The following is a 21,455-nucleotide window of genomic DNA, read 5'->3' as shown; positions in this document are numbered from 1 at the left end:
TGCCTGCAATGGCGGACTAAACGTTACAACAGCCTTTGCTTTGTTAATTTTGTGCATTTTATCCTTGTTTTTGTGATTCCAGCCTCAAGTAAGTTGAAAATAAAAAAACTATAAGGCTGCTTTATTTTTTGGTTAATAGTTGGAAAAATTTAAGGGGCACTTGTTAACAGGCTGTAAAGTTACCAAAAAAATCTTTTTTTTTAATATAATCTTTAGTTCTCTACACATTTTTTTAGAGTCTGGAAGACAAGTATGAATGATTGGTAATTTTACCATGGGAGCATTACTTTTAAATTAGTCCCTCACAACAGATTGTCAGACTCGAAAGAGTTTAGTAGCCTGTTTTAAAACCCAAGCTCACTGGGTGTTCTCTAATTATTAAAGACATCTGATAGTTGCATGTTTACGTGGAGAAGGACTAATGGAATTAGTAATATTTTTCACCTTTTAATTCCCCATATGACTAATCTGTAGTAGACTTTCCCTCTAGACTTTCAGAATCTTTATTCAATTAAAATAGCTCAATAACACGATCGTTCGTTAAATGTTAGTGTTACAAGTAGATTGCCAATGGGAAAATGACCGATTACCATGTGTGAATTGTTTATTTTTCCTTCAGCTAATTTTATTTCTTTTCTTTTTTTGTAAGAGTTTATCAGTGACGGTGACCATGATTATGCTATTGTTCTTTCGTCTGATTTCTTTCCTTTTTTCTTATACAGATTGAAACTGACAAAGAAATGAGTTCTGTTCTTCGCCTCACATTTGCCTCATCGTCATCAAACTGATCGTCCTCGCCGTCTTCGCCTCGCCTCGCCGTCTTCGCCTCGCCTCGCCGTCTTCGCCTCGCCGTCTTCAAGTTGATCGTCTTTGCCTCGCCGTCTTCGATTCATGGTCTTCAAGCTCATGGTCTTTGCCTTAATGTCATCGAGCTCATCGTCTTTGCTCGCGCTCGTCTTCTCCTCATCACCGTCATCGTGGAAACTCGCGTTTTTGGTAGTTTGTTTTGTTTTGTTTTGTATTGTTGTATAGTTATGTTTAAAGTTAACCCGTTGGCTGCCACCCATTTTGGTCCCCCTTTTTTTTTTAGTTGTAGGGACCGGCGGCGCTGTTCTGCCTCATGGTTGATCACCCATGAGGTGGGGCAGTCGCCTTGCGCCTTAGGGCGCCGTAGGCAATGCACCAGTAGGGACTTCCCCTTTTCGATGCGATGGTGGAGTACCTGGGGTGTGCATTCCCGTAAAGGTCTCCATCGTCAAGTCAGCCCGGACTTGTCTTCGGACAAGTCCCCCTTTCATCGGATCCTTCTGAAACGATGCGTAGTGACTGTAGGAGAACAACCTACGGGTTGTAATGGCTTGGCAGCCAACGGGTTAACTTAAGTGTTTGTGTATGTATGCATGTATGTATTGTATTTATTGTATAACGTTTGTTGTATGTATTGAATAACATGTCATGTAAAATAGTGGTGGAATTGTGGGTGGAGGTGGGAAAATACAAATTCAATTCTATTTATATCTTTGTGTATTAAATTTTGTATCTTAGAAGAAACCTATTTCAAGATATAGCAAAACTTGGATCATGATTTAGTTATCTATAGGCAACAAGTACTTAATGCAGAATTAAAATTTTCAATTCAAATTCTCAAAATCGATAGCCATTATCCTGCCACTGGAAACTCAAATGTTCTAAATATAAATTCAAGGTAGTTTTGTCAAATTCAATCAAAGTTTTGCATATTGCTTGTTTCACACATTTCAGCAACTCTTAACATATGCTTTCTCACTAGTAAGCAAAACTAGCTTCTCAAATTTTTAAATTCCAATATAATTCAATTTCACCATCAAGGCAGGAAAACAAAGTTAAACATTATAGATTGTGTTAATAGCCTGTAAACTAGATTCTTGCTCTTGGAATGCTGCTTTCTGGAACCTCACTAACAAACCAAGAAGTGTCCTGCAACAACAGCTACCATACCAGAATTCCAATGATAAGTGTGGGAATAAAATGGTTGGTCCTGGCAAATAGACAAAATAACAATGAGTTGAGGTGTTAATGATGCTTTCTTTCCATTCTTACCAATCCCTGTTTTTCCAAATCGACAAATGGTAACAAATCAAGTCCCAAACAAGGAGAGTGTCCTGCAACAACAGCTACGATCCAAGAATTCCAAAGGTGAGTGTGGGAATAAAATTGTTGATCCTGGCAAATAGATAAAATAACAAGAATTGAGGTGTTAATGATGCTTTCTTCCCATACTTACCAATCCCTGTTTTTCCACCTTGACCAACAGATGACAAATCAAGTCCCAAATTGACACTCTACCTCCATGTAATTACTTTTACCAATACCTAACCAACAACAAAAAACAAGGACAAATAGATGAACAAAATCCTCATAATACCAAAGTTATAACACTGACATACAGTTTCAATTACAGAGGGTGTGGGCCAGGCCCGACACCTAAAAGGGACCATGCGATTCCTGTACCCTATTGCCTGACACATGCCAGAATGCTTGTATTAGATATCTTTAAATGGAAGGATGCAAAATTTGAAAAAAAGGCTTCGGCCAGTGGCAAGATTGGATTAGCATGTTGACACGATCAGATCAGACAAAGATATTCGTGTTAATGGCAAGATGTTTTCTATAACCAACTAATGTACGAGTATGTAAAAATTGGTAAGAGTAACGTGAAAAAGGCGGTTTCTTTGTTGGTTAGATAGTGTCAAGGGCCAAGGAATTACAAAAATACATTAAAGTAATAAAACAAGAAGATTTTTTAAAACCGGACAACGTATCAGAAGATGATTCGTGTTGACAATGGCGGTGGCGCACTTCAGACGAATGGTTATTTCAGTGACGTCATAACCTACTACAACAACAATCAATACAAGCAATCGTATGTTGTGGGAAAAAATTGTCCCTAAGGTTGGTACGAAAAAATTACAAATTTTAGTCTATTCCAACCAGTAGCCAAAAGAATTTTTAAAACGGAACGCACTGAAAATGATCCCCTCGCTGAACACGCCTCGAATCCCTAACAACTAGGCCACATCCTGACATCTGATGAACGATGAATTTCTACTGCAGACGATCCACTAAACACTAAACAGTGTAGCCATCTATTGATAAATTATCTAGTTTTACTTGATTAATTAAGATCAACATTTTAAGCCCGACTTTTTGTATAAAAAATCGGCTTAGAATTTTGACTTGGAATTCAATAAAACTTAGCCTATTACAACCAAAATGAGAAGTTAATTCAGAATAAAATATAAGCTTTCTACATAATTAATAAATTTTTTGATAAAACGGAATCAGATTCGCAAACACTTGGAAATCAGAAAAACCCCAAAACTAAGTTTTAAAAAGGGCAACACTTTGTTTTTGGTTTTTTTAACAGGTGGTTTAACGAGAAAACCAACAACTTAATCGAAATCAACGTCCAATTTGGGTTATGCCCTATGCTTTTTGTCGAATTTCATGACATGTCGTTTTTCGCAGATTTTGACAAAAGTGGGAAGGCTATACCCTTCCCACTTTTCCATTTTTGGCCAAATTTCAACTTTCGCTTAAAATACATGATTTCAATTCAGAATTGAATGCTAATCACGGAAATCAAGTTCATTTTTCAATTGGCCTTATACTTTTTCAAAACTTAACGTAAACAACAAAATATAAAGTTGGGGTGGTAACTTTATTTTCGTTTATTTTAAAATCGGCTAATTTAACAAGGAAACCATTTACTTAATCGAAATTAGCAGTCAGTTTTTATTATACAATGTGATTCTTTTTTCTCCAACGCTATCGAAAACTTCGCGAACAGCGGGAGCCGTTGAGTGTAATCAGAGCATATAGGGTTGTCGCTATTCAAGAACAACTACAGCCCAACCCTATCGGGAACTTCCCGAACGGTGTGAGGGCCCCTAGTTAAAGTCGGGCTTAAAAAGTCAGGCTTATTTTGCTTTTTGAGGGGAAAGTAATTGCCACTAGATTGCAGTGAAACATCACCATTAAGTTATGGAAAAAACTAGTAAACCTGAGAAAAGTGTTTGTCAATAAAACAGTTGGTTGAATGGAGTTCCGTTAATCACTAATTAATAGGGTTGAATTTTGTAACTTACCTTACCTTACCTTAACATAAAACGACTCTGTGACAGCTCTCAAAACAACAGGTTTCAGCAGCACCTGGTGGATTGATCTGAGACCCATTAGTCTGCAATGAAAGTCTAACTGCTCGTGTTTAAATTGGTTTTAATACGTATTCAATAAGGACTTTGTACCAAATCACGAACAGTTTTAGTTTTTACTTTGAACACCCATTTAACTTGTCATTCGCATTTTTTATCATATACGCACAATAACGCCATCTAGTTCAACCCAAAGAAAATAGATTTACCTTTAAAATCAGTGCAATTCTTGCTTTTAAATGCTTGGACTTTACTAATCTCAAATTGTTTAATTCAAATTTTAAACATAAAAACTAGAATATCAACTACTAGTTCCAAGACGAGACACTAAAAATCTGTAGCTAAAACTGCCGTTGCTCTTAGGGTCATCCAGTACTGTTGATAGCAAGAAAAATATGGAATAATAGCTGCAACACCCTAACACATGCAAGAAAAATATTTGTGATTGTTAGAATGATACAGCTTATTTTTTACTTTTTTTAATTTGTCACTACAAATTTCCGGAAGTAACCGAAAGTGGCCAATATCTCCGGAAATAGTGACCTCATAACCAAACGAGTCAGATTTTCATGATCCTTATTAGATTTGGGGTAAGAATGACAAGTTTATGGCCAAAAGCCGGATTTGACCAAAATCGTGATTTTTCATGAACGTTCAGGAAAATTTGCGATTTTTGACGATTTTCGGGTATTTTGAGTTGATCCATGGAGTCAACCACATATTTGACGAGGATCACGAAAATGAGAATCTTTTTTCGGAGAGACTAAGAAATAAAGAGTCATTTGGCATTTTAAAACCGGAAGAAAAATCAGAAATTAATTTTTTCTTTTTAATCTAAAGAATGAGCTACACTCTCCTTTAAATTGTAAACAAAATTTTCCTAGTTGCAAAGAGAAGCCGGTATAAAGAATTGTTAAAGAGATCGTTAACAGCTCCGAAAGTACAGGTTGATTTACTAACTACGTAGTACGCCAAGATAATGAGTATCGATAGTGGCGCACGATTTCATGGCGCCATGAAATCAAAAATTTCAAATCTAACCAGAGTCATAGACCCAGGGGTCCATAACTCTGGGCAGCCTCTGCACAATCTGTAAAAGACATTAAACATCCTTTATGATCCTGGGCTGGCTGCAGTAGGTGAATAGTGGAAATGCTGTTGGGGCAATCTGTGAAAGACATTATTCATCTTTTATGATCCAAGATATATCAACAGAGATTATTCAAACCTTATTGCCAATTTACGAGAAACTAAAAAGTATCAATGGTCTGCTGGCCGGTTCTAACATGTTTACAAAGATGTCAATCAGTCAACTCATGTAAACAGTCACATCAGACAGAAAACAATTTAATTGACTACCTTGTGCCTCGCCATTCTACGGCCACATGGTGTGCAACAAAATCCTACGCTTGTTGTGCAACTGTCTTCAGAGTCTTTTGTGGAGAAAAAGCCCATTTCGTCAGATTCACTATTAATTATCACATGCCAGATGCCACTGCTTACATCGTTCTGTTAGAGCAGACTTCCCAACGGATGTAAATCAAGGCGTGGAGGTGGAGGTAAGCCAATTTGACATGCCGAATCAAGCGGTAACCCCTAACTGAGGTCATTCATTAAGCAAATGAAATGAGAGAAAAAGTATACATACCTATATGCATTAGGCCTTCAATAACCCCTGAAAAGAAACACAATAATAAAATATAAGGGTTCTCAACAAGTTAAAAATGACGATTTTATGTAAAACAAACTAAATTTAAGGAAATTAGTAATAAAAAATGTACCTAATTTCAAGAAGTATCACAGCAGATAAGTTGTTTTCTAATCCAAAGGCAGAGATAATCAATTTGGTTATCTCTCTCCCAAGGATGTATGATCAGTCCATTTTTTACAATTCCATCAAACACAGTCGCTTTAAGCCTTTAACCTTTACAACATGTGTCAGTAATTGGCTTTTATCTAGAAGTTTTGAGCTTGAATGGATCTTCAAGCAGGAGGAAAAAAATACTTGGCTATTTACATGCATTTGCTGCCACATTAAGGTGGTCAACTAACATTTTCGGCTTTACCGATTTGGTGAATCATTACCCGTCATTACGGCTACGTACAGTACACAGAACGTACGTTAACACAGCACATTTGTTATTCTATTAATACAAGTCCATTACTGGCTTTGTTTGACTTACAGTTTGAATTTCTCTACTGTAAAGCTTTCTAAATGAACTTTTGTTGAACCAAAGATGCAGATACCTAAACAAAAATGGTAAAATTTATAGCATAAATGGGAACACTTCGTAATTACTCATCTGAATAAATATTTGCCGGCAGCCATTGTGAAGTGGAAACCCAATTCCCACAATCATCTTTAAAATGTAATTTCAGCAGAAACAAATTTTTAAATGATCAATAGCGTCACATCCCAATCGTCTAGATCTAACGAACTGAACAAGATACAACAGGAAACAATGTGGTGTGTAACACGTGGTGGGTAGATTATAACCTGCAAAAGAAATTGTGTATACTTGACATATATGACTAAAGACATGGTGTTTAACAACAATTATTAAAACTAGTTTACCCATTGGCCAGAAATGAAACTCAGTCTAAATTTTAAGCAGACCGGTTGAACATGTTCATGGTGAATGTCAAATAGTATAGTATGTTACCTTGTTGACAGAACATTTCTTTCTTGCCCCACTTCTGTTTCCTTAATAACAATTGTAGATGCATTTCAAACAACCAGAAGTCAATTAATCAACAATTGCAGACATCCCTAGAACAAATGCATATCATTACCATAATAGATCTAGCAGTCCACAATCTGGACCTTACTAGGGATGAAGAAAATTGATCTTGGTACTACCACAGACTAAGAGGGTAAAGACTACGAACTGGGATAGCGTTGAGACATAGCCTTCTCTATTAGAGAAAGCCGAAAGGAACGCTATCCCTTGCATGTTGGAAAAGTGAAGCACATTTTGCTCACCTTTCCTCCCATTCCCTTCCTCCAAGGGTACCCACGGGAGCCATCTGGTGATAAAAATGATGTAGGGGGGAGGGGGAGAATCACCCGGATTTATGAGCGGTAATTTATGAACGCCCCATTTATATTTTGCCGTGAGGGATTTTAATGACGATGTTACACGGAACGGCATGCATTCCTGTTTATTGCATATGTTCATTCGCAGCCATTCAACGCGTGAAGCCGTACAATAAAGTTTTTTTGTCTCCGGCTCGGCGAGAATGGGCATAACATGTGTAATTGAGGGATGCCTCATTCATTTCAGAAGGAATGAATTCATATCGATCGAAAAGTTAACTTTTTAAAATCGCCACTAGGCGATAAAACGGCTCCCGTGGGTACACTTGAAGGATGGGCAAAATTGGAGGTAGGGAAGCAAAATTTGCTTCAAAAAAAAGCTCCAACCTTTCGGCTTTCTTAATAGAGAAGGCTATGGTTGAGAGGAATGGTCAAGGACATGGTCGTCCTATGCCGTATGGTGGCGCGTCGATCAGATGATCTGAAAAGAATTATTTTTCCTCGTCTCCCTGCCGACTTGAGTCTTCACACACCGTAAGTTTGTTATTTAACTACTTAATATTCCAACAATGTTTTTTTTTGTAAATAGAGCTTAGATATTCCCCATTTAGTATTAATTATTTCATATTTTTATGTGTTGTCTACACATGGTCCATAAAATACTTTATTACACCCCCTTTTCCCTTTTTCCCACCCCCTTTTTCCCTTTTTCCCACCCCTTTTTTCCCATCTGAAAATGGGAAAAAGGGGGTGTAATAAAGTATTTTATGGACCATGTGTAGACAACACATAAAAATATGAAATAATTAATACTAAATGGGGAATATCTAAGCTCTATTTACAAAAAAAAACATTGTTGGAATGTTAAGTAGTTTAATTACAAACTTACGGTGTGTGAAGACTCAAGTCGGCAGGGAGACGAGGAAAAATAATTCTTTTCAGATCATCTGATCGACGCGCCACCATACGGCATAGGACGTGCATGTCTTCAAGGGGTTTATAGCAGATCGTAGTCTTTACCTCTTAGTCTGTGGTACTACCATCGACTACTCAAACTAAAGGACGGGATTCTTATTATTTCCCTATCTCGCCTTATTAAAGGGTGTCGGGTGGGCTATTTTCACGAAAAAAAATAAAATATACACCATTAAATGCAGCTTTAAAAGGCTATTCTAACCACATAATTTTTTCTATATAAAACGTATCATTTAAGAAGATATTGCGATTTTAATTTTGGAAAGAGGGGGAAAAGGGCGGGCCGCCGGTGCCATCTATCAACCAAAAATCTCAAGTTCTTGCTGATTGACACCTGAACTCAAAATTATGGGGTGCCATCTATCAACTAAAATCGCATGATCTTGCTGATTGACAACTGAACTTGAAATTGTAGAAAGAAAACAAGCAATGAGTTAGTATTTTGGGCTCCCAGATGGCACCGGCGGCCCACCCAAATTTCCCTATTTTCTGATAGAAAATAATTTATATCTCGTTAAGGGTTAATTTTCAATATAGGGACATTTGGTAAGTAAATAATTATTTTTTAAAATTAAATTTAATAAAAAATAAAAAATTATTACATGCCCGACATAGGAATTGTCGAAGAGTCCCGTCCTTAAGTTAGAGTAGTCCATGCCTCATCACGTGGAATGGAAGCAGACAAAGAAATCTCTACTCCGAAAAAAACGTGGACGTCGCCACTGCCATCTATTAGCATAAAATATACTAAAACCGTATTTTGAGTGATGCAATCAGTCATTGATGATTTCCTGGCTGGGAAATTTTCCAGCTAGGAATAAGTGCAAGCATCACCAAAGCATTGAATATACTGCGCAGTAGATAGATAGGATGGTAACTTAATATCACACGATAAACGTAATCTTATGCACCAGAAAAACTAGTCAAACTTAATACTTAGTATCGAGTCGTGCAATTTAGTAGGCTATACCGTCGTTCTTTCTGCTATTCTTGGTACTAGAGCCTGGCTGGAAGATAGGCATAGTTTTAGCGATAGCAGCCCATCTTTTTAATTATGGGATCGTGGGATAAAGTGGTAATAGTATTTCTTCTGACTTGTTACACATCTGTACAAGCTGACTCGGAAAAGGACGAAAGTAGCGTGAATCAAGGGGCCGAATGCAGTGTAACAGAATGTGAACAATTACGAAAGCGAATTGAAATTTTAGAAGCAGCCGTAAGAGGCATTATTTCTGCCATGGCAAGTCAAAAGACAGGGCAATTGGCTTCCGTTAACAAAATAATGGAGCGCGACATTGCATTACGTACTATTGTATCATTGTCCTCTACTGGCAAGGATGTTACCAAAAACGGGACTGTTCGATATGGTAATATTCTCTACGTGGCTTGATAGCTCAAATATCACATTTTATTTCCACAGTTTTATTGCATTTAACTCCTATCTGTAATTGAAAGATAAAGAAGAAATAGGGCAGCACGGAGAAGAGAAAAATTATACGAACCGCCTGAGGACCGAACTAAAATGTTCATTAGCTCATTTGCTCGACATCAACAGTTCCGGTTGTATTTAACGTATTCCGGCCTTTGTTATACAAAAACCTAATTTCCGTGCTTGCATCATGACACGATCCCAAGTAGTGGAAAGAGATGTCAACACGACCGGTAAAGTTCAAGCTTCTTTAGTGAAGAACAACGCACTTGAAATCACTTGGACCCCACATTCAACTGAATGCCTGAAGGTTAGCTCGGGATTATGGCTTCGAATTTTCGAGTCCAATGAGAAGCAGCTCGTTTCCCCTTCAGCCGAGGCTTATCTCCCAATACCGTATAAATGCTTGAAAAAAACAAACAGTTCACATTCCATCGTCCTGGCTAAGCAAGCAAAAGGAGCGAATAAGGGAAAGTCATGTCCTTCAGAGTTGATGATCAGCTTGGTTCAGTGTTTGGCCTACACAGTAGAAGTGATTCCAAATTATCAATCACTGAAAGGGAGACTGTTGTCGACGGAGATCGTTATTTTACCAGCAGTTAAGACAATTTTGCTTTTTATTTGGGCAGTAATTTAGAGGGTAATGGTTCTTTGGTTCCTTCAGGACGATAATTTGACAACAAGAAATGAGTCGTTGATAAGCCTTGTTGCCAAATCAGATTCGCTGGCTTTAAAATGGAAAGACAATTCTGGCTGTGCACCACGGCTGACTGCCGTTAATTTAAAGATATTTCCCGTAAGACACTAGACCTGCAATTTGCAGGTGGTTCATGACAAGTTCTCGTTTATTAAAAAGGATGGGAAACTGGATGCTGCAATCGTACCGTTGTCATTCAATGTACCACGCAGCTGTTTTCAATACGAATCAGAGGAAAACGTATTTTCCTTATCATTGTCAAGGGCTAACCGATGTCCTGTTCAACTGGAGCTGAACGCATGCAGAAAATACACACTGGAACTACAATCCAAATATCAGGATAGGTTTGCCAGGCCATCAACTTTATGGGATACCTTTACGGCTATGCAAGGTACAAGAAAATTTTCTAAACTCCAACTCAATTTGAAATTTTTAGACCTGTTTGGCGTGATACACCTAGGAGTCGTGTCAACGTTATGCTAAATTTACAACTAAAGTGAAAGTATTCTCGCTTTGTTTAGAATCGTATCATCAAAATACCGAAACGTTGAACTGCACCGCTAACCATTTCTGGTGTGACAGCGATACACCAGAAATACCAATTCTTTGGGTTTGCGATGGCGAAAGCGACTGCCCCAATGGACAAGATGAACGTTACTGCAATCATGAGGTGTTTTTCAATCCAAAAAGTTGTGTGCTATTGATAAGGGAATGACACTATAATTTATTAACGAACGCTACCCGTGAAATCGTACTAGTGCAACTCTGGATTTCGACGTTGCAGACAATGCATACCAATAAACCAAGTTTGTGACGCAAAATATGATTGCGTTGGCGGTTCTGACGAGACGGGGCTGAACCTTGGCAATCCTTTGTAATAGCTCTCAACGGCAAGCACACATTTCTACTGTTTAATAAAAAGAAATTGTAGCGTGTTTCGGTTGGAGGAGACGTTATTAGTGTTTCGAATTAATTTTTACTTTTTATAAACAGATTTCAAGGGTTTTTTCTTCATTCGCTTGCTATGAACTAACGTCCCACTCTGGCCACTTGCATGATGGAGCAATTGATCAGCAACGGCTACAGTGGTCGAAATCTATTTTCTTGTTATCAGCAGAAAATGACCACACAATATGGTTAAGCATTAACTCATTCCGTACCCATCAAAACATTTTCCTAAAGGTACGGTCTAATATGGTTGCGCCAGTGCTTATGTACCAACATATTAAGCGTTGTTCTATTTTCCTACTGGGATAGGTTTATGATGGACCCTACTCCAATAGTCCTCTTCTTTTATCCCACAGTGGGTCTACCAAGCCCTCTTCAGTTCGATCATCTTCCAATAAGTTGTACCTCGATGTTCCATCATATTCTTTCCCAGGCTTTGGAGTCGAAATATTCTACACAACCGTGAGTACTGCGAACATAAAAATGAAATCTTTAGTGTGTTATAGCCGCTGTTACATCTCCTAGTTTCTAAAATATTTAGATGAACAACACAGGACAACCGTTTGTTCCAGGTTCGTATGCAGTGTGTTTGACTCGAGCTGATCTTTTTATTTGTCACGGATTCCATTTTTCTTCCTGTCAGGATGTGGAGGTTACATCCACGAGGACGGAGAGATTTTCTTCCGAAATTCTTTTTCGTCTTCCGTGGCCAATCTTACTGATTGTGTTTGGTTTGTGGAAGCTCGTGAAAGCAACAATACTATCCGACTTGTGAGAGACGTGTTTTCTATTGATGAAATAGCAGAAACAAGTGCCGTACCAGCTGATCATCTAAATATTGACCCAGCTTTAATGATAGCAAGATGAATTTTCAATTATTTTCCAATTATCAATGTGTTAATGTAATTTAATTGTTTGTTTGTGCGGACAGGTTTATGATGGATGGGATATATCTGGTCAAGTCCTGTACGATGAACGAGTCATACCCCGTCAGGCAAGAAAATTAGCCGTCTACTCAATCAGTCACAAAACGTCCGTCCAATTTATCATGCCAATGAACACATCGGGCAATAAAACAAATCACTGGCACATTTCTTCGGTAATAATTTTCTAGCCAACTATAATAGCTTATTTTGGGTTTTTTTCATGTTCAACAAGTGATTCACAGGCATATTCTCAAAGGTATGTAAGGAATTCATAAACTGTTAAGTCTTTTGGTTTAGATTAAAGCACCCAAGCACACTAAAATGGATGTAGCTGCTGGATCGACGGGAACCATAAAATCTTCTGGTTTTGAAGGATATCCGAGGGACATTTATAATGACTACCTTTGGCACATTGTCACTACACCCAATTCAACAATTCAGCTTCTGTTTGCCCATTTTAGAATCTCACAAGCAAATTGCATGCAGGTAAGATAATTGAATTGGAGAAACACTGTTTGTTTGTAACAGATTTTAAAAAAATTCTAGTTTAAATCACCTGTTCTCTCCTGAAGGTTTACGACGGACCAACGATGAGATCCAATGTTCTCTTCGAAAAAACAGGAGAAACCACTGTGCCGTTCGTGATTAGATCTTCGACAAACGAATTGCTCATAAGATACATATCGTTCTTGGGTGACGATGTGAATCAAACTTATGGGTTTCTTGCCGTGTACACGATAATTTGATTTACTCCCTCTCGAAGGTTTCCAACGTGATCCTTTTCATAAAAATGTTTTAATTGCACACCATAATACCATATATTATTTCTGAGCTGCAAAATTTTCACACTGGGCAAACGATCTTGGAACTTCCGCAATAAACACAGTAGCTATACGGTAAAACAACTCTATATCGCATCTGTTTCTACTGCGCAATATGCTGTATCACAGAGGAAAAATTTGCTTCGTTGGACAATAACTTAGGCTAGGACTAAGGGCTTATATTTATTCTTCAAATGCAATTTCCGAAAATATTACCCCATCACATACCTTACGGGGCATTTCAAATGTAGCCATTATACAATTGTAGAGGATATTTCATAATCAAGGGCATCACATGCTAAAACCACCTTGAATTTAGCTTCTCGAAGACGAGCCCTTGAACACTGAATGTTTCTAGCCTTGAAAAACCCGTTTCAAGGGTATACAGAATTCTGCGCAAAAACTCGTCTCCAATCAGTTCAAACAGGAAAATTCAGGATCTCCGTAACAGAAGGGTCTCAAGTAAAAGGCCGTGGAATGGCCAGATCGAAGGCTAAGAATGAGAAAATGGAAAAAAAACCAGTATTGTATTTTATGAGCAACATCGTTCATCATATAGTGAAACAGAAGTCAACTTTTGGAAAGATAACACTCTTCGGTCTTATGAGATAAAGCTAGTGGGAAGTGAAATGAGCTTAGTTACCCGATCGTTACTTGTAAATATTCTTAAATCAGTGGTAGAGCACTGGTCTCGTAAATTGGTACTAGGTGTAATGCGAATGACAGTAAAGTAAACCAGAGGCCGAGAGTTCAACTCTCTCAGAAAGCAATTCTCATGTCTTTTTAATGTGTATATACATACACCTATGACAATGAAATGAGACGGAGTACTTGTTTCACTAATAATTTTCCCCTCTAACCGACTAATTCCTTTAAAAGTATCTTGACGGTTGCATGTAAGAAGAATTTCTTGTATTCCTTGCCCCATTTACTCTGTCTCCATGTTCAGCACTTTCACACTGATGGATATTTTACTCCTCTGTGTATGCAAATGGCCAGTCTAGTTGTTTCCGTTTACGTTCTACTCCTCCTAGCCTATCATTCAATTAAGGACGTTTGTGCCATAATGTGAAATACACCAGATAATGTGCATCATGGTAGCATGCCAGCATATACAGTTTCCTTGGGCTACCATGATTACGCAAAAAAGAAAACATGCAGAGAAAGTGTAGGAAATCGATTAAGAAACGCTCTCACATTATAAAAGCTGCCCCTGTCTTTATCGAATTTTCATAACAGGATTGAAACCAACGAACCTTCCATTGATTTAAAGTAGCTCTAATGTTGGGGAAATACGTGCTGTGACGTCAAAATTTGAAAAAAAGAACGGGCTGGCCTGGGTTTTTCTTACGCTGACCTATAAAATTCTCTTTCACTTTATTCCATGGACGATTACAAAAGTTATAGCAAATTTTCAAAACCAAAGAAACAGGAGCAAATGTGAGAGTGCAGGAAAAAAAACTAGTTATCAAAAATGACATTAAAGTTTAAGTCATTTACATCTACCAAAATATCGAACATTTAATTTCCTCCTCACCAGCATAGGGTGCTGAAAGTATTATGCCATAAGATGTGGCCATATCGGTACGCCCATCCTCAGTTACTTCTCTTTCTTCATATAGGAATATTAGATAGGCTACCTATTGACTCTTTAAGAAAGACTTTGATATCAAGAGGTTTATTAAACAGCGGTTGTCTTTCCGGAGATTTTGTGCGGATGGTTAAGAAAGAAATGAATGGAATAGGGATTATGGCGAAGGAACGTGAGAATCAAGGAGAAGAGGCGTCATGGACGATTGTGGTCGCAGATCACAGCTAGTCATCAACACTAAACTGAAAAGTAGTGGAAGGTCGAGAATGCAAAAGCTCTTACAGTTGTCCGGCTGTCATAAGTTGGTGCAGCTGATTAATCTTTCTTCGTCCAATTACAATTGGTGTGAGCTTCATCCAAGACGTATTTCAGTTCGTTTCGTTAAAGCCAAAGAAATGATTAGCGATGGAGAATTCTTTTAGACTACTTGTATGATGCAATAACCAACAATTAGCTATTTATAGTTTTTTAACTCATAAGTATATTTATTACAAAAAACGATATTAGTGTTAGCTACAGGTGAAAATTAAATTTGAGAGAGAACACCGCTGGAACGATCAACGATGAGGTGTTTTAAATACGTCTTCATATTCATCTGGGTAGGATATATCTTGATATTTCTTCCAACGACATAAATAGAGTTTAATGAACTTGTCCAACAAGTTAACCGAAAAGCCAGCCGGGGAATCTTTGTGGGCTAGCATCGCGAATGAATCGAGCGTGATGGTAGTTAACGGCAGGGTACATAGCGAACGGCTGCACTCCTGCCATCGTCGTCGTTACGCAGATGATGACGAAGACAAACATCATAAGAATAATTGCCTATGGAAAAAGAAACATTTATTTAAGTATGAAAATAACATATCCAACACATCAAATATCTATAACAGTGAAATGAAGAAAGCTGAGAACTACCTTGTTCATGGTGGAGTAGATGTTGGTTTGTGGTTTTCAAAGAAGGAATATATTGTTTCAGTATAGTTGTTGTGCGCTCTTCAGCTGAATTGGTTCTGATGAAGAGGGTTTTGCGTCCTTCGTCTTTATATACTTGCCGAATTCGAAGTTCCTTGATACGCAACTGTTGTTTTCTAATTTTCCAGCTCGTAGCTGCGTTTCTCTTCAACTTCCAGACTTTGCCAGCTAGTTCAAGGACTCTGGGATTCCCCAGCATATATAGTATACACGTGAATTAAACGCAGCCTTACACCAGTTTTTGCTGCGTTCATCCACTTTGGACTAGTTGCAGGTAGTCGAATTGTAAAATATGCAAATACGTCGTTCTGAATCACGTACGCAGAACCCGTGTCGTGTTTCCGACAGAGAGCAACCCAGTTACTTTAGAGTTTCACATCTTTCGAAATCAAATTATTTTGCGTTCAAAAACTAAAATGCATTCCTTTTAGCTATAAACGTTCTAGTGCTATTTGTTACACGAGAACGTTAAATGTAACACACTTAGCGTGATCCATTCACGGGTGCTTCAAGGTTGGTCTCTAATTCTATTGACTTCTTTTCGCTCGTTTAATGTGACGCTAAAACGACTGTCAATGCTCGCATTAATGCTCAAAAATCCAACATTTGGACAGGTTGTACGAGATTCTTAAGAGCTCTGTCTTCGGCAGTTGTCTATACTCCTCATTAGCTATGCATTGGGAATTACGTAAACCTTCCGCACGACGAACACATACAAACAGCCAGCCACTGGCAGTACAAAGTCTGCATACAATTCTAATCCTACAGCCCCGCCATGTAGGCGTTTTACAAACGATTGTAACTTAATGCCAACTGCTCGCGATAAATTCAGGAGAAGACGACCGTACAAAAATAGAAAAATAAAAACTTTTGAATCGAGATTTCCTATATTCCTCAGCATGATAGCAACATTAGGTTTATTTTGTGACATGACACTTTGTCTACTATGTGTCTTGATCTGATAGGGAGCATCTAGCATTGATAACATGGTGAGTTCTGAAAAAAACCAATGGGTGGGGCTTACTGCTGCTGCAGCACCATAAAGCTATTTGCCGGATAAGGTAAAGGGAATGCTATACGAATCCTGTGTCCTTCCATGTTCCACTCGCATTTTTATTTTGGCAGTGAACGACGAGAACATCATGGAACCGTGGAGAAGAACGTTACTAAGTTTTCTTCTCATTAGTGGTACATACGTATGGGCAAACTCGGGAGAAATGATAGACACTACAGTGAATCACGTGACTAATAACTGCTGTGATCCCGAAAAGTACAGACAGCTACAGGATCGGCTAGACATTTTGGAAACGTCTGTACGAAACATTGTCTCAGCAATTGCAAGTCAAAAGAAAGGACCATTTGCTCCCATCAATGCTATACTGGAACGTGATCCAGCTTTAAATGCCGTTCTTTCGCCACAGAACAACGCGGGCGCTAGAATATCAAAAGAGTCGACTGTATTACTGGGTAAAATAACATCTCGTGTCCAAGGAGAGAAATACGAAGCAGCACTGTTTTTATTATGTGTGCTATATAATGAATCTTTTTTATTTATTACTGTAAGGTGAAGCAAAACAGTCTGAATTAGAAGGCAATGCGACCATCCAGCTAAAGAGAGCCTTAAAATGTTCGTTAGCCCACTTGCTAGACGTTAATGTTTCAGGTATTAATCTTTTTTATCCGTATACGCTATACCTTAATTCTTATAGAGGTTTTTTTGTGAAAAAAAAGAGAAAAAAGGGAAAAAAGAAAAAAAAAAAGGAAAAAAAAAAAAAAAAAAAAAAAAAAAAAAAAAAAAAAAAAAAAAAAAAAAAAAAAAAAAAAAAAAAAAACAGCAAATCTCTACGGATGGACAACTCGACTGCCGCCATTTTTGAAAACTTCTATAACATCCTACGGATGAAACTCCTTTTGAATTCTAAACAAGCAGAAACAACGACAAGCCCATCCGGCAAAATGAAAGCTGTCTTAAACGAGAACAACTCACTCGAAATCGAATGGATCCACCTTCGGTGGACTGCCTTAAAATCAGTTCTGGTATTTGGGTGAGAGTTTCTGAATCAGGAAATCAACAGCCCAACACGTCAACGACGGAAGCTTACATAACTGTACCGCATAAATGTTTAAAAAAAAGACCCAACACTTCGTACTCCTTTATTCTTCATGGCTCATCGTCCGGCGTCAACGGGGAAAAACGGTGTCACTTCCAGCTCAAGAACGATTTGATTCCGTGCCAAGTCTACAATGTGAAAGTGGTTCCCAATTATCAATCACTTAAGGGGGGACCTTTATCAACCGACATCTTCGTTCCACCTACAGTAAAGTGCATTGAATCAAGATTGTTGAGCTGAAAATTAACATGTTTATTGCATCCGCTTTGCAGAGAGATAACTCGACAAGCACGGAATCATTGATTGGCGTTACCTCTCACCCGGACTCGTTAGGTTTCACATGGAGAGACAACTCTGGCTGTGCGTCCCAACTGACTGCTCTTAGTTTAAAGATATTTCCAGTAAGAACTAAGATATCTTGAAACTTTTCGAATCAGCGAGTGATACAGAGTGTTTACTTAAAGGACGGTGACAAGGATGCAGATGCAAAATTACCGATCCAGATCCCGCGCAGTTGTTTTGAACTCGTAGCGAATGAAACGAACTCGTTCTCTGTTCACTTATCCAGCAATCATTCGTGTCTGGTGAAATGGGAGCCTTTGGATGCATGCCGAAGGTACAAACTTGAAATACAATCCGTGTATTGGGATGCTCGAACCAAAGCAAATTTTTGGAGAGGCGCATCGACAACGTGGGAAACCTTTACTACGGAGCAAAGTACTTAATTCTTACGTTTCTCTCCTTTTCGTCCTACAATATTGTGACTGTAACTGAGAGGGGTTCACCCAATCCTGTTCAAACAAAACTTGTTGATTGCACTGGCTAATCGCTTAGGTTATCGCACACTTGTGACATCCGCCACCTGCAACAAGGACCAATTTTACTGTGATGGTAATTGCTATGAAAATAGCTGGATTTGCGATGGAACCGCTGATTGTGCTTCTGGCATTGATGAATTGCATTGTGATACCGAGGTAATTTTGGGCGATTTAAACCGATTTTGATCTCGTTCTTCTAAATTTTGACTTGCTTCACAATCACGTGAGGTATTTGTAGCAGTGTTACGATGGATTTCAATGTGGTCCTCAATGCGTTCCTCAACGAAAAAGTTTGCAACGGAGAATATGATTGCCTTGATGGCTCTGACGAGATGAACAGCAGTTGTGGTATGTAATTCCCTACAATTTCTTTAATGCTTTAAAGTCCAAATTCTGAAATATTTCTTTCAAGAACAGAACAGATGATCGAATACTCTTCCGTGTGTTATCAAATAAGAAATGGCTCTGGCCATTTATCTTCTCAAGTAACATCACCGAATGATGTCAATAGCACCCCCATTCACTTGAACAGAGAAACACATTGGTCGAAATCGCTTTTCTTGATATCGGTGCAAAGCAACCATCAGATATGGTTAAGTTTTAACAAATTTCACACTCCAGAGTACCATACTTTGAAGGTACAGTTAACAAGCATTGTGTAACGGACAGTTGTTATTCAATTTTTGATGTTTACCTACAAGAATGATCGTTATGTATTGGCATAGGTTTATGATGGGCTTTACTCAAACAGCCCACTTATTCTGTCTCATAGTGGAGCAACTAGACCTCCATCGATACGGTCATCTTCCAATCATTTGTATCTGGAGATCCCCTCCTTTTACCATCAAAGCTATGGAGTTGAAGTTTTCTATACAAGCGTGAGTTTCCAAGACTAATTCGATATGACATGTTACCATCATTTGAATGCAATTACCATTTTCAGATGGCCAGCACAAAGAAGCCGTTCATTCCCGGTTTGTATTCGCTATTCGTTTCCTCTAGCCATCACGAAACGAACAAAAGCATTGCCTTTTCTTTCTATCAGGATGTGGAGGCTATGTCTACGGCGACGGTGTCATCTCCTTCCCGAATTTCCTCTTGCTTACTGCCGAGATTACCGAATGCGTTTGGTTTGTCGAAGCGGGTCAAAGCAACCGTGCCACCACGCTAAAGAAAAGTTCTCTTTTATCGAATGGGACGAAATTAACAAGCAACGCAGCTGCTAGTCAAATGGATCTTCATTCCGTGATGATTGCAAGAAACATTTTCAAACTTACAAATCATGTTATTCATAAAGAATCTAATGTCTTTGCCGGGCGACTGTCCGTTTTTGTTTTTTGATTCGATGACATTAGGTGAGTGACGGGTGGAACTCATCCGGAGAAGTGTTGTATGATTCAAGAATCGCCTCCGGCCTACAAGCCAGGACTGTCACCTATTCTATTAGCCACAAAACAACAATCCGGTTTCTCAGACCGGAGAACCAAACCAACAACAAAGATCACGATAACTGGAATCTTTCTTTGAACGTTTCCACAGTAACAAATTATGCCATTCTTCATTTGAATTTTAGATAAATTGTATAGAAATGACCTTAGAAGAGCCTTTTGAATGTCACTTTCTTTTGAATCTGCAAGTTTCAACGTTCAAGTGCCAATTGCTACAATCCTTTTACATCTTACTTCGTTTGACTATAGACTATAACCAAAATCCTAAGTACATTTTACATAAGGATAGTCTCTAATGTTTTAAACGAACGCTGTATACAGATGCATATACCCGAGTATGCTGTGGTAAATATGACTGCTGGATCATCAGGAACGATTAAAAGTCCATATTTTCCAGTACTTCCGTACGAAGGAAATTCCGACTTCCGATGGAACATCCATGCTGATTCGAATTCGACGATACGACTGCTATTTGCTTTCTTCGATACCCAAGAGGGGTCTGATTACATTTACGTAAGTGATCAAAATGAAGTGGAATGTATAGAAATAGCCAAACTTGAAAATTGAATCGTTGCTCGTTTTTAAGGTGTATGACGGACCTACGGTGAATTCCAGCCTTATCCTGGAGAAAACGGGGACAGTGTCTCATCGCCTTTTACAGTTCATTCGTCGACGAATGAAGTCCTTGTCCGATTTGTGTCCGATGATGACTTCACGTTACACTCCGGATTTCTCGCTTTGTACTCGCCAGTTTGAATCCTTTGATTTTCAAGAGAAAACCTGAAGGCGATACTTGAGGACTGGTCAGTTTCTTTATAGCTCTGGCAATGTTCTGTTGCCTAATATACTTGTAGGTTCATCTGAAATTCTTGCAGAATATGAAAGACTAACCAACTGATTGTAAGGAAGCATTGAAATGTTGAATGGCCTGTGAATAAAACGTGCAAAAGAGATGGCGTTAGTAGGTGGGACTTGAAAACTCAAAAGACATTGATGATTCCAATGGCGTTTGGTACCTAACCCTTTTTTTTATTACAAGCAATTAAAAAGTGGCCTCATCAAAAAACGTTGCCCTTGATTTATTTGATGGCTATTTCCAAAATTAGATGCGGAGACGTAATGATCACATTGTTAAAAATATCCTGGATAGAAGGAAGGAATGGGCAAACAATCGCTTGTTTACGTATGGGGGCTTCTCGGGCGTATACGGTCTATCATCAACTTTTAGGTTTCTCGGCCTGTTTAATGTGTTCTCATTTAATAGGCGACACCGTTGAACGACGGCCCGAACACCGATCACAGTTTTAACTAATCCACGAACAGAAAAGGTCGGAAAAAAGAAAGGGACTATGTACAAGAAATCCTTAAATTTTCTTCGAACTCGGGGGAAAAACTACTAAAAACAAAGATCCCAAAAAAGGGCGAAACACATAACCGTCTCAAAGCGATAAGCTATATACTTATATTTGAGGGTATCTGATGACGGCCC

General features: G+C 38.5%; 3 protein-coding genes and 3 long non-coding RNA genes across 26 annotated transcripts; 3 read left to right on the top strand and 3 right to left on the bottom strand.

The window, feature by feature from the left end:
• Positions 1 to 1,806: 1,806 nt before the first annotated feature.
• On the bottom strand, positions 1,807 to 3,140 carry LOC123471220. Of its 7 annotated transcripts, none has more exons than XR_006645406.1 (5): positions 2,951 to 3,140; positions 2,427 to 2,875; positions 2,264 to 2,351; positions 2,080 to 2,202; positions 1,807 to 2,017 (listed from the first exon to the last, which is right to left on the bottom strand). It is a non-coding gene; the product is annotated as an uncharacterized LOC123471220 (long non-coding RNA). The 7 variants fall into 7 exon arrangements; XR_006645408.1 differs by having other exon boundaries at positions 2,427 to 2,872; XR_006645407.1 differs by having other exon boundaries at positions 2,427 to 2,498; positions 2,790 to 3,116.
• A 555-nt stretch (positions 3,141 to 3,695) lies between these two features.
• LOC116920745 lies at positions 3,696 to 8,484 on the bottom strand. 15 transcript variants are annotated; one of them, XR_006645403.1, is made up of 7 exons: positions 8,120 to 8,484; positions 6,857 to 6,963; positions 6,769 to 6,793; positions 5,975 to 6,690; positions 5,553 to 5,868; positions 5,422 to 5,474; positions 3,696 to 5,361 (listed from the first exon to the last, which is right to left on the bottom strand). It is a non-coding gene; the product is annotated as an uncharacterized LOC116920745 (long non-coding RNA). The 15 variants fall into 15 exon arrangements; XR_004392845.2 differs by lacking the exon at positions 8,120 to 8,484 and adding an exon at positions 6,987 to 7,888 and having other exon boundaries at positions 5,553 to 5,626; positions 5,697 to 5,868; positions 6,769 to 6,897; XR_006645400.1 differs by lacking the exon at positions 8,120 to 8,484 and adding an exon at positions 6,987 to 7,887 and having other exon boundaries at positions 5,975 to 6,174; positions 6,246 to 6,690; positions 6,769 to 6,897.
• A 612-nt stretch (positions 8,485 to 9,096) lies between these two features.
• Positions 9,097 to 13,110, top strand: LOC116920744. The gene is made up of 15 exons (XM_045171911.1): positions 9,097 to 9,572; positions 9,661 to 9,765; positions 9,841 to 10,232; positions 10,299 to 10,430; positions 10,491 to 10,722; positions 10,853 to 11,001; positions 11,090 to 11,205; positions 11,254 to 11,263; positions 11,325 to 11,513; positions 11,589 to 11,741; positions 11,821 to 11,851; positions 11,923 to 12,137; positions 12,211 to 12,378; positions 12,503 to 12,691; positions 12,778 to 13,110. Exons 1-15 carry the CDS (start codon positions 9,260 to 9,262, stop codon positions 12,949 to 12,951), a joined length of 2,568 nt encoding a protein of 855 aa, XP_045027846.1. The 5' UTR covers positions 9,097 to 9,259; the 3' UTR covers positions 12,952 to 13,110.
• A 1,964-nt stretch (positions 13,111 to 15,074) lies between these two features.
• Positions 15,075 to 15,815, bottom strand: LOC116920743. Its single transcript, XR_006645398.1, has 2 exons — positions 15,533 to 15,815; positions 15,075 to 15,439 (listed from the first exon to the last, which is right to left on the bottom strand). It is a non-coding gene; the product is annotated as an uncharacterized LOC116920743 (long non-coding RNA).
• Positions 15,816 to 15,961: 146 nt separating this feature from the next.
• Positions 15,962 to 17,787, top strand: LOC123471219. The gene is made up of 5 exons (XM_045172247.1): positions 15,962 to 16,102; positions 16,204 to 16,650; positions 16,715 to 17,056; positions 17,154 to 17,252; positions 17,520 to 17,787. The coding sequence occupies exons 3-5, from the start codon at positions 16,732 to 16,734 to the stop codon at positions 17,636 to 17,638; spliced, it is 543 nt and encodes a 180-aa protein (XP_045028182.1). The 5' UTR covers positions 15,962 to 16,102; positions 16,204 to 16,650; positions 16,715 to 16,731; the 3' UTR covers positions 17,639 to 17,787.
• Positions 17,788 to 18,274: 487 nt separating this feature from the next.
• Positions 18,275 to 20,919, top strand: LOC116920741 (deleted in malignant brain tumors 1 protein). The gene is given in 11 exon segments (XM_045172246.1): positions 18,275 to 18,417; positions 18,535 to 18,674; positions 18,757 to 18,866; positions 18,936 to 19,156; positions 19,244 to 19,396; positions 19,462 to 19,492; positions 19,564 to 19,772; positions 19,874 to 20,056; positions 20,288 to 20,479; positions 20,553 to 20,606; positions 20,609 to 20,919. Coding segments are annotated over 10 exon segments (1,353 nt in total). The 5' UTR covers positions 18,275 to 18,417; positions 18,535 to 18,588; the 3' UTR covers positions 20,723 to 20,919.
• The last annotated feature ends 536 nt before the right edge of the window (positions 20,920 to 21,455 follow it).

The sequence above is a fragment of the Daphnia magna genome, linkage group LG4 (assembly GCF_020631705.1).
Source record: "Daphnia magna isolate NIES linkage group LG4, ASM2063170v1.1, whole genome shotgun sequence".
In the NCBI taxonomy this organism is placed as follows: domain Eukaryota; kingdom Metazoa; phylum Arthropoda; class Branchiopoda; order Diplostraca; family Daphniidae; genus Daphnia; species Daphnia magna.
Note: the sequence above shows the minus strand (reverse complement) of the source record. Positions and strands in the feature narration are given on the sequence as shown.